The sequence below is a fragment of the Batrachochytrium dendrobatidis genome, assembly GCF_000203795.2.
Source record: "Batrachochytrium dendrobatidis JAM81 unplaced genomic scaffold BATDEscaffold_1, whole genome shotgun sequence".
Taxonomy (NCBI): domain Eukaryota; kingdom Fungi; phylum Chytridiomycota; class Chytridiomycetes; order Rhizophydiales; genus Batrachochytrium; species Batrachochytrium dendrobatidis.
In genome coordinates, this window is record NW_006281099.1 from 2,211,487 (window position 1) to 2,223,379 (window position 11,893).

At 38.8% G+C, this 11,893-nt stretch overlaps 4 protein-coding genes across 4 annotated transcripts; 1 reads left to right on the forward strand and 3 right to left on the reverse strand.

Moving 5' to 3' along the window:
• Positions 1-1,379: 1,379 nt before the first annotated feature.
• On the reverse strand, positions 1,380-2,688 carry BATDEDRAFT_2475 (uncharacterized protein; the record flags this gene model as incomplete). The annotated part of the gene is made up of 6 exons (XM_006674826.1): positions 1,380-1,715; positions 1,811-1,876; positions 1,941-2,193; positions 2,311-2,373; positions 2,416-2,452; positions 2,541-2,688. Coding segments are annotated over 6 exons (903 nt in total), but the record flags the coding sequence as incomplete, so codon positions are not given.
• Positions 2,689-4,476: 1,788 nt separating this feature from the next.
• Positions 4,477-5,243, reverse strand: BATDEDRAFT_5121 (uncharacterized protein; the record flags this gene model as incomplete). Its single annotated transcript, XM_006674853.1, has 2 exons — positions 4,477-4,924; positions 5,053-5,243. Coding segments are annotated over 2 exons (639 nt in total), but the record flags the coding sequence as incomplete, so codon positions are not given.
• A 282-nt stretch (positions 5,244-5,525) lies between these two features.
• On the forward strand, positions 5,526-7,119 carry BATDEDRAFT_84858 (uncharacterized protein; the record flags this gene model as incomplete). The annotated part of the gene is made up of 2 exons (XM_006675994.1): positions 5,526-5,569; positions 5,638-7,119. 2 exons carry the CDS (start codon positions 5,526-5,528, stop codon positions 6,989-6,991), a joined length of 1,398 nt encoding a protein of 465 aa, XP_006676057.1. The 3' UTR covers positions 6,992-7,119.
• A 115-nt stretch (positions 7,120-7,234) lies between these two features.
• Positions 7,235-10,368, reverse strand: BATDEDRAFT_84859 (uncharacterized protein). The gene is made up of 7 exons (XM_006676276.1): positions 9,983-10,368; positions 9,155-9,911; positions 8,890-9,055; positions 8,545-8,797; positions 8,320-8,422; positions 7,911-8,219; positions 7,235-7,821 (listed from the first exon to the last, which is right to left on the reverse strand). The coding sequence occupies exons 2-7, from the start codon at positions 9,683-9,685 to the stop codon at positions 7,282-7,284; spliced, it is 1,902 nt and encodes a 633-aa protein (XP_006676339.1). The 5' UTR covers positions 9,686-9,911; positions 9,983-10,368; the 3' UTR covers positions 7,235-7,281.
• Positions 10,369-11,893: the final 1,525 nt, after the last annotated feature.

Genomic DNA, 11,893 nt, shown 5'->3' on the forward strand with positions numbered 1-11,893 from the left:
TGTGTGAATCAGTTTTTTGCGATTGGGATATATTTCAAAGCTTGCAAAAATAATACGTATCAATCTGAATAAATGATCCAGCTATGTTTAGATGGCTTGAATTCATTTAAATTCTTTTGGTGTTTGTTTGGACCAAGTGTATGGAACACTGCATGAATCAGTATACAATCTAAAAGCTCGAATGTATCGAATAGTTTGTTCATTATAATGTGGGTACGTTTGGATACTGTTATAAAATATATATATTAGGAATGGATAGACCTCGATAAACCAAGATTTGATATGTCATGGATATATGGACTATGTACATAGAAATATACCAAAAATTGTCATCAGGTAGCAGCTCACGCTCAACGCAGGTAAATATCCAGATACAGCAATTGAATCGGAATACATTTGTAATCTAAACAAAATGCTAAAGTTGTCTAATTCTTGAATGCAACAAACTGGACTAATATAATCTGTGATACAGCCTAGATGGAATGCCTCTTTGAAAATATATAACCTAAAATGATAAAGTATTTGTCTAAAAACAAATAGAAAAGTCCGCCCACCATCGACTCCGTTTTTTACGATGTGCTTTTCCAGATTCGCCTTTTACAACAGGTGCAACAGAAGAAATACCAGAAACAGAAGGTTTGTTTAGCGAATCTATCACAGGATACGAAGTCGTCTGAGGCGTATGTGCCTGGAGCGGGAAGCGTTCAATGGAGGATCTGATGACGGTGGGCTTTAGATTGGAATTAATCGTCAGCTGATGAGTTGAACAAACACCTTTTGATTGATCAAGCAAACCGTTGTTGACCCACCGAGGTTGGCAGGCTACATCACCTAGCGTGTGGCTAGATGTGCCAAAATGGCCTGTGGGTGATTCTTGATGACTACTGCTTGCCAGAGAAAATGATCGAACTACTCGAGTAAAGATAGGCTATGTATATTGTCAGTGACATATGTACTGTAGAGTTAGCGCGTAATTCAAGCTTCAATCCATCCAAAAATGATATCATTGAAGCATTATATATCGTTATTGTTTGTAGTCATTATCCATCAGTTGAATTCCAGTCAAGAATAGCAATTACCTCTTGGATAGTGTTTGTAGAGTATGACGGAGTGGGCGAAGCAATTTTATCTAATCGGTCGACACAATAAAGATCCCCCGGATCAGTTTTGATGGGGTATGGTATATTACCTGTAGTCATTTCAGGCACATTTATACACGACTTTGCAGCATCAATAGATGAAAACGGAATTTTCCCAGTTGCAGTTGTGGGCGTTTCTGGACCAGTCATATCGGGGCTAATAGTTTGCTCAGGAAGTTTGGGTGTTTTGTTTTTCTCCAGAATTTGATGGTCACTTGAGAGATCGTTGGATGGTCGAGCTTGGCTGTGATTTTCAGTCGATGGTGTAGGACTACCAGTGTGCTTTATGTCCCAATCGTACTGAACATTCTCTGGCATCTTTGAGCTTTTAAACAGCTCGTCAAGAAAATGTAACATCAGCTTATAATCTGGCACATCTTCATAACTTAATGTTTTCAGATACGAATAAATCGATAGTACAGGTTGTGGCAATTCAGCCACAAGTTGTGGATTTGTCAACTCCTTTTTCATGACGCCAATCTTTTCCTTTTCCCTCCCTTTCCAGGGTAGAGCACCAGTGAGAAACTCGACAATAATATAAAAAAGTGACCACAAATCGTCTACACGACAAAGTTCCTGATGTAATAGAGTGATCACAATTTTTAAAGAGCTTGTGGCTTTAGTATCAATTGATTACCTAATACAATTTAAAAGTGTGAGCTGGCACTTACGGTTCCGCAGTGTGCTGAGATGGATGCATATCTTGCAGTTCCACGAAATCCAACTTTGGTGCGAGCCTAAATACCATGAAACTATAAATATATCTGACCTAATGCATGAATGTGAATGATGATCAATTACCTCGCGAACTTTTCCAGACGATGAAAGATATCTCCGCGACAATCCAAAGTCAATGAGAAAACATCTTAGCCGCCTACACTCGTCAATATAAGTGGACCCTTGAGAGGCTATACAGAAATTTCCTGGTTTGATATCACGATGAAGAAATCCAATTTCGTGGGCAGATTGTATCCCTAGAAGCATTTGCTTTGCTAACAATGCAGTGGTTGCTATACTGAATTTTCCTCCCAGTTGCTTACGAAGATCCGATAGACTGCAATAAATAGGCATAGTTTTAATTTTGGATATGTTGATTTAACCATAGGCTATCAAGTAGAGCATCAAATTTAAAGATTCAAAACTTGAAATGACAAATATATATCAACTTTACTTTGAGCCCAGGAGTTCCATTACAAGGTAGCTGTAAATGCTGTCGTTTGAATCCTTCGAGGAGCTTTTATCGTGCTGAACTGGAGAGCTTAATGGAGAAATAAACCGCCCACAGGCAATAATTTTACATACATGTGATGAGGCTACATGGCAAAGTGCATTGATTAGTTTTTGGGTTGAGCATGAAATCAACATCTTGCACCGACATGCCACAAAAATCAATAAATATACCTTGTAGCTTTTGAAGAATAGCTACCTCTAGTTTCAAGACCGGCTTTTTACAATCTGGGGATTCAACTTTGACAGCTACATGCTCCTTTGTAGTCAAATCTACTGCTAGGTATACCTCACCAAAAGCACCCTTGCCAATTACTTTAATCTGAAAAGTAGATGACCAATAGAAACAGTCAAAAGTCAAACTCTTGGATTACCCGATGGGGTTGAATCATTAAAGACGGTATCAGCCCCTCATATCAGCCAATATGCCAGATGCAATATCAGCAAATAAGTTGGACATTAATTAACAGGACGCGGCAAGCTTACCAGTTTCCACCTGCTCTTGATAATAGTATCTTCAAGAGTGTGGCCAAGTTGCGGGCCAGTTTGTGTTTCAACTGGTTGTTCGTAAGGCTTGACTGGTACTTGTATAGAGGCTGTAGTAGGCTGTATGCATGTTGATGCTCTCAGAGCACTCAACATATCGAAAATACTGAAAGTATCAATAGATAAAGATTAAAAGTTGGCGGAGGCGGAGATTATGTTAAACTGAGCGAAGCAATAAAGTGGTCAGTCTTTATGGTGTCGATATACTGCTAAATTGGTATCCAGTGAGTATCGAAAGATGTAAGTATTGTATATTATTATAAAAAACATGTTCATATATGGCTATATCTTTAAAAAGTAGATTTGTAAATTCGAAACTAATTCAAGTTTGCTCAAGCATATAGCATCGAATGGATCTGATATTCAATTAAACAAAGTCGTATCAAGCAGACTCAAACCTACTATAAAAATTGAGAGGAGCTTGAGATGGTAATCACCAAAGAATATCAGAAACAAGTGCAGTAAATACAATCTGATGTTCTTTTCATCCAATTTTAGTCTAGTGACTGTCAAACTCGGCTGGCAATCGAATCTGTTAAATACCAATGCGTTTTAAGGCTGAGGGAATAGAACGGCTATTCAGCAGTTGTAATAGGCGGAAATGCGAGTCTATTTAGCTGCCATACCTAAGCTCAGATCAGATGATTAATTAGACCATGTGGGGAAGCAAGTGAATGCGTCGCGAAAAACTCCGTCATTTATTCTTCACGGGTAGTTGCTGTAACAACCTAGATCTCCAGTAATGTCAGAGCGCTCGATAGTAGATGTGGCATCATTGATCGTTTGTCATTCAAGAGCGATGATATTCTACCTACAAGGAACTTGACTGGAATAATGGCTTTGATGTTTAGCCACTCGACAGTATCACAGCGTATTCGTATGAAATGCAACACTTTTATTCAGTCTCTGTTTTGCTTTGGAATAGACAGTATTTGTTGACTCTTATTAGAAATCGATTTGATAGATATTCTCATTTCTTTCAAATACAACATCTATATACGATGCTCACAATCAGACTATAGTTTTGAGCGTGCCCTTTCTCTACATTTGGTAGTCATACATTATACAATCACCAAGTTTAAACTCAAATCCATGTATTGCAATCCATATGTTGATTTGACTGCTCTGATGCTATCAATCAAACTCTGTAAACTCTTTGTTGTATTCTGAATCACAGACATGTTCACGTTCAACAAACCAGTGATTGCAATCTCAGGAATGCAACTGTTGTATGCATGTCAACTACCCAATGTCATAATGTTTGGTTTGTACAAAAGAAGAGTCGGAGATTGAGCAAGTGCCAAGGATGTGGGATCTATTGAAGCTGTGATATGATTAAATATTTGTTCAGTTCTTAGCGTTCCATTCTGTGAATACAGCTGTGACATTAATTCACAAGAAATATATTTAAAAAGCAATAGTTTGAATCTGCAATATTCAAAGTATGCATTTAAAACACCTATTATCAATCCCATCCATCATCATCATCCTCATCCTTTCGAGACGCAGAACTTTTAGAAATATGAGAAAAGCCAGTTCGAATGCTTCTACGAGTGTTTTGATCGTCGTCGTCATCATCCTTTCGTTCATTGTTCTTGGCCATTGAATCAGCAGAGATTGCTCCGAGTGTAGCAAGGACTGTTTCTACAGATTCAACAGTAGCCCCAGCACCTCCAAACGCATCCATTCCAATCAGTTGCTTTCTCATATCACCTTCTCCATAGATTAATAGCGTTGGAAGGTTCTTGTCGGGATAGTTGGGAATGCACAGATCTGCCACAATCTTGCAAAATTTGGTGCTCTTGTGTTTTTCAGCGAGTCTATCCAGAATAGCATTCAGCAGTTTGCACGATGAAGCATAACTTTGGAACATATGAACCACCACCCATGCAGTCTTGCTAGCCTCTGTGACCTGAATGTTATAGTCTGGTTTAGAGATCTGAATCACGCTACCAAACCTCTCTGCTGCCAGCTGTGCCTTCATATCTGCCATACGCTGTCTGCGATATGATCTGATAAAAAGGGAATGTCAATAAAAAGGTAGTACTGGATGGTTAGCTGAGCTGTTCAGTTCATCTTTATGGAAAAGAAGTTGGACTATCACTTGATGTCATCCAATACTATAATGCAAATGTCATACTCTAGCACCCTGTCGTCTTCTAGATCCTCCAGTTCATCTAGCTCATCCAGCGTCCTGTCTTCAAGAGCCTTTCCGTGCTGCATCTCATGGACAGTTTTGTCTATCATTTGTGCAATCTCATCTTCGGTAATCTCAAGTTCTTTAGGCTTAGGCGGTAAAATGCCTTTGTCTCGGAGTACATCGTTCCATTCTAAATATGGGTCAGATACAGAGAATATAGGGTTACATGTTGTGTACTTTAAGTGTTTTTGATAAATTCAAGCCGTCTATACAACGACACATACACATTGTACAGGATGATTGGATCTACCTGTATCCTCCGACATTGTTTTGGATAAACCAGAACAGATTGCTATTTTTATCGAGGTGGAATTTCAGATAATTTTGGCCAAAAAGCAGCATTTGGCCATAGCAGCAGCATTTAATCAAAACCCATTTTGATGTAAAACTATTAAACTTTACAGCTAGTGACAATGGACAGCAGTAAACAGTCGAATACTCAAGACGATGTCAAGAGGTGACTTGCTTGCATTCTCTACCATTGCATTGAATTGCTATTAACTCTTGTGCTTCGACTCGGTTTAGATTTTTAGAGGATCTGGACAGTATTACTGGCCCTCCAAAACCCAACTCATCCTCTACTGCATTGAATACAGTCAAACCACCAGTGTCTACCTCAAAGGATATTCTAAGTTTCTTGGATGAAATAGATGCTCCGCCAATACAAGTCACCTCTGCTCCTGAAATAAATACCTTTACAAAGCCTGCAGCTGTGGATCTGGCTCCTATTGTTACTACAGCAGCAAAGCCATCCTTGCCACAAGTGTCCAAGCCAATCGCAAGACCGCCTCCAAAAACAACTGCACTGCTTAATACTGCCAGTATTCCTGTTGGAACTTTATCTACTGGTGCACCAGCTGATATTCCTACTCTCCCCTCTGATATTCCTTCTGGTTCATCAGCTCAATCTAAACCACAGGAGCAACCACTTCCGTCTACAGACCAATCTCTGCAACAGCAACTGCCAAACAACTGGTCATGGGGAACAATTTGGTCATCCGCCGCATCTGCTACTGTAAAAGGTTTAGAAAGCATGCAGACTATAGCCGAACATACTGCTCAGACCATATCTTCTAATGATAAAGTACGCGGCATTTATGCAGGCATGGCACCTGAGATTAACCGTCTTGGTGCAGATTTATCAAGCTTTGCAAAGATATCGGCAACCACTATCGCTGATACAATTGCTCCTCCTATCCATCGTTTTGGTTCACATGGAGCTTCGTTTGCCCCAACTATCAACGTCTGGTTTTGTGCTGATATTTCTGATGTACAGGTCCTGGAACAATTGCATAATTTTGTACAGTCCACGCTGGATGAAATGTGGATCAAGCCATTTATGCCTGCGGATTCCAAAACAGGTGTACCTCTTTCTGCCGATATAAACCCACGCATTGTTCAAGTATGTGATCGTGTTGCTGTAAATAGCATCCATAATCCAGAGCCAGTGATGGCCAAAAATGTCAACGAAGCCATTGTCCATTCAGAGACCATGATTTCAAGATTGCAGACTTTGTCTCAAGCTAAAAAAGATGAAGCTGTTGAAAACAGGGGCCAGAATGCCATGGCAGGAAAGGCTGACCAGTCTGCTCCAGATCGAGAATGTTTTTTGGTAATTCAGCCTTACTCGACTATTTTACCTTCATCCCAGCTATTTGATGCCACCAAACATATCCAGTATTTTACCACAATGGTATGTGACGCAGGTGATTTGGGAATGATTGCGCCATTAACTATTTCTCAATCAGTCGCTATTCGGAATCCATCTACACAATCTGAAGCACATTGGGCTGCATGGGAACAGACACTGCATCGCCGCGTCATTGAGACAGTGATTGCGGATTTGTGTGAGGAGTTTGTGGTTGCCGTTAGGTTTTAATAAAACTGTTTGAATGGATGGTGATGGCATTGAATGACTGGTGGATTCTATAGCTATTTCAAAGAATTCAAGTATAGACTTCAATGGCTTGCAAAGTGAAGTTCAAGACTTTCAAGTGTTGTAGAAAACTGGTGTATCATCTGAGGGTTCACATTACACTCTTTACTCAACATTGGGTTGAATCTCCAACTATCAGAAAACAAGCTTTATTGCATCTCTAAAAACAGGCTCAAAATTTCTATTGACCAATTAAAAACAAGTTCATTCTAAAACTAAAGTTTAATTTTTACTCATTGTTGCTCGTCAAATTTCGACTGATCTCCATCCAATGTAGTCGAGTAGTAGAGTGACTGATGAGTTAAAGAAGGTGCAGTCATGGAAGATTGGGCTATATGATCCGATAGTTCATGGTTTGATTCACATAGACTGCCGTGATGATCTAAGGTGGTATAGTCTGGAAAAGCTGTTGAACTATCATGGGCTAAAAAAGTTGTATCTGAGAATGGCCGTGCATCAGGCAAAGTATAACTAGCAGATCCATGAAGAGCAGGCTCTGACTTTATGGCTTTGAGAGTCAACTCGGCTACAGAATCAGATTGCAATAACCCATCCACAAAGGCAGCATTAGGCTTAGAAATGCCCTCAACATCAACACAAGATGGCTTGGTTACAAGAGGTGTGCTGGTCGAGGTTAGCAACGAATTATCAGAGTGAGAATTCTGTTCAAGTGATCTTGCCATGAGATCAGTGTAAGATCTCGATTCCTTTTTCTTTTTGGTAGATTCCTTTAGTTTATCCCAGCGTTCTCTGTATTTGGTAATAACGAGGTTCTAAAAATGTCGATTCAAATCATCTTACATGTTACTACAGCATGTAAAGTGTAATTCCTGCTACAAAACAACATATAGATATAACCAACCTGCTGCTCTAGTTCCGATTTTACAACTGTTAGTTCATTCTCCAAATGTGCTATACGATCTTTAAGGCCTTTTATCATAGTTGACGAATTTGAATCAGATTCCTGAGACACAGACATGGCCAAGTCTGCAGATTTCTGGGAACTGCCCAATGATCCCTGAGACAGTCCTGCACCGACAAAATTCTGCATTACCGAGCTATACATGCTATTTCCATTCATGGTTCCAGAATAATATCGTTTGGCGTGTTTTTGTACATCACTACGGAGTTGAAGAATGCTACTTTTTAAAATTGTATTCTCATCTGCCGCCTGAAAAGTACAGGTATCAGTTACAAACTCAAATTTGATAGCAATGAAGCTAAGCAGATCGATAGGAAAACTGCATTAAAACAACAGTAGCAATACTCACTCTTTCAAAATGAACCATTTGTTGTGTGAGTTTATCTACAATTTGCTTGAGATGATTATTCTCAATGCGGTATTCCTCCAGCGTTTTTTTCCCACTAATGGAGCTGTAAACAATCAAGTTTAGCACAACAAACAATAAATGTACAGTTTTAAACATAAATTTTACAGTTGATTGGTTTACATTAAAACAGTAAGCAATCATGCTCCAAACATTAGACTAAATTACCTACAAACGTCCTCCAATCTAACATTTGTATACGACCCAGTATTTCCTTGGATTTGATTAAAGGGAGTGTCAACAAGTCCGTGATACTTTAATGCTTGTTGTGTCTGATTCAAAGTGCCAGATGCATCAGAATCAAAAGGCATATCTGGTGACACTAGTAAATATGATTGCATGATCCCCGTGTTGTTTTGTGTATCAGAAGAGTCAGCCTGGGTTTCAATAGTGCGAATAAAAGTCTTTTGCATAGTCGAGTCTAAATTCATGTCAAAGCATGGTATGCATGATGTGAGATTACAACATAAAAATCAACACATCAATAGAAAAAATAAAAACAAGTATCTGTACTATGCTGTGATGACTGTAAGGGTTTAGCCGGAATTCCTTGAAAAGATCGTTGTCCATCATGGAGTGGAGCAGTAGCAAACGCGACAGGTCCACTCAGTGAAATCTCACCAACTAATCTCTCGACAGATTCCCAAAATTTGTTGAATGGGTCATCAGGTGCGACGCTCTAAAAATCAAACCGCAAGTCAAAAAGTGTATTTTGAATGAGAAAATATAAACTGGTAATGATAAACTCTGCAATAGATCAATCTAAATTTAAACCTACTTTTCTAATCTCCTTTGCATTATCATCTAAAACAAGATATGAGTTGGCAATTGATTCTAGCATGACATCAGATTTGTCCAGTGATTTAACAGGAACAGTTGCAGGATTTGAAAAATAAGCAGGGTTGATTTGGTCTCTTAGTCCTCCAGTCAGTACTCTTCCAGAAACAGGTTTTGAAGCACCTGTAGTTGTAGCAAAGGTTTTGATCCGGTCGGTTGGTAGTCCCTGAGATGCTTTTTTTAAATCACCACCACCTCCAGAATAATCAGCAGCATTAGACAATGGTTTTAAAAGCGATGTCGTACCAGAACCTGTGGGAAAAGGAGATTGTCGGTCTGGTAGCATTGCGCTGTCTGTTTGTGATTGACCAACAAAAAACTGTCTAGAGCCAAGCATAGATCCTTCAGATCGATTTTCAGACGCATTTGGGTCGATAGGAGAAGTCGGACTGTGTTTTCCACGAAACTCGCCAGAATAAAAGTGTATTGCAGCTGAATGTGGCTGGTTTGGTGCAACTAGACCGGAAAACATCTTGTGGTGGTTTTTATTTAGCGATTGTGTCTTTGGTAATGTTCCTGTTGTACCAGCATTGGTATCTAAAAGTGTAGCAGTTGATAGTTGTTCTTCAGGGTTAGGTAATGAAACTGGTGATGGAATTTGTCGGGATGTTGCTGCGGTTGCCAAAGGTACAGATCCTTGTGATGATGAAGCCTCTTGGGCTATGCGTCTTTGTAATTCCTTTCCGCTTCGAGTGTGACTAGCATACAATAATTTTAAGGTTTTAACAGCCTTGAAATAAATAATAGAGTATAGTATTATTAGTATTACGTGAATGTTAGTTGTCATTAATGTCACAGCTGTATTCACAGAATGGAACGCTAAGAACTGAACAAATATTTAATCATATCACAGCTTCAATGGATCCCACATCCTTGGCACTTGCTCAATCTCCGACTCTTCTTTTGTACAAACCAAACATTATGGCATTGGGTAGTTGACATGCCTACAACAGTTGCATTCCTGAGATTGCAATCACTGGTTTGTTGAACGTGAACATGTCTGTGATTCAGAATACAACAAAGAGTTTACAGAGTTTGATTGATAGCATCAGAGCAGTCAAATCAACATATGGATTGCAATACATGGATTTGAGTTTAAACTTGGTGATTGTATAATGTATGACTACCAAATGTAGAGAAAGGGCACGCTCAAAACTATAGTCTGATTGTGAGCATCGTATATAGATGTTGTATTTGAAAGAAATGAGAATATCTATCAAATCGATTTCTAATAAGAGTCAACAAATACTGTCTATTCCAAAGCAAAACAGAGACTGAATAAAAGTGTTGCATTTCATACGAATACAATTAAATTGGAATTAAAGTTGAAGCCAACTATACAACATTTGAGTAGTAGTTCCTAAACTATGCTATATATCACAGATTTGAAATCCATGCATCGATCATTTGGTGACTGTTTTTATAAACTATAGAGAATTTTTTAACAGGGATTAAAAAGGCATTTCATACCTCTGGATCAGTGGTATCATTCATGGCCAGTAGATATTGCTCTATACCAATATTCAAGTGTCAGTACGTAATATTTTAGTGCAAATCAATTAACTAATGTAGTTAAATATAATGCTTCAAAATGAGTCCAGATCAAGCGTAGTTTAGTGATGGTTTGCGACCTACCTGCTGCTCTAAAATGCAATTCCACCGCTTTGAGCAACTGCCCTCGTGCAGTGTATTCTTCAGCTGCAGTGGCAAAGCCATTGGCCTATAGTTTCATCATAGTTTGGCATCCAAGCACATAATCCAGCATAATGCCATATGATCACAAATGTAAGTATTGTTTCTATTTTCCTTGACAATGATTGTCACTTGGGATCTCTGGATTCAAACCACATAAAAGACTGCCACAAGACCGACATCATGTATAGCAGAAGGCTGTATGAACCTAAACCCAAATACAACCTTTTGTGCAGGAGAAAAATCTGCACCATCCATGGCACTTGTGTGCTAAAATAAGTATGGTTGAATCAAATGGTTTGAAGGTATTCTACACTAGCTTGTAGTATGGGGCAATACTGTTTTCAAGCTCAGATTCACGTAAAATGCAACTTGTATTTTGTCTAGGAATAAACAATGCTTAAATGTTGGCTGTTTTTCTACTACAAATTGTAGTCTCGATTCAATAGTGTTCATCGTATGAACACTATTGAATTGAATGTATTCTTTTTCCTCTTTTGATATAGTCTTGTATTGCACAATCTCTGATATTGAGTTGGACGGTTTTGGTGTTGTCAAGCTCTGTTGTATTGAATCCCACAAGTACGTTCGCATTCCTAGTTCAAAAAACAAGATTGCAGCCATTGTTTCCATGCCAACCAACTCAACATTGGAAATGTTTATTTTGGAGAGTCGGAGATTGAACAGGTGGGATTTACTGGAACTGAATTGTAACAATTCAGTTTTTATAAACAAGCACGAGTAATGGTCAGCTAATGAGTTCAAAACAATGTTGTCCAGTAAATTGGCATCAATTATTCCATGAGATTGGCAGTTTATTAACATTGACACTTGTGTTCCATTTTACATGAATACGGCTGTAAAGTTTAATTGAATCTTTACTGCGTCACAACTCAGATTTAGAGACTGGACTCTAACTGCATACTTTATTTTGGGGTCTGTGACTTGAATCGCCAAATCAAATTCAATTTGCATTTCGTAATTCAAT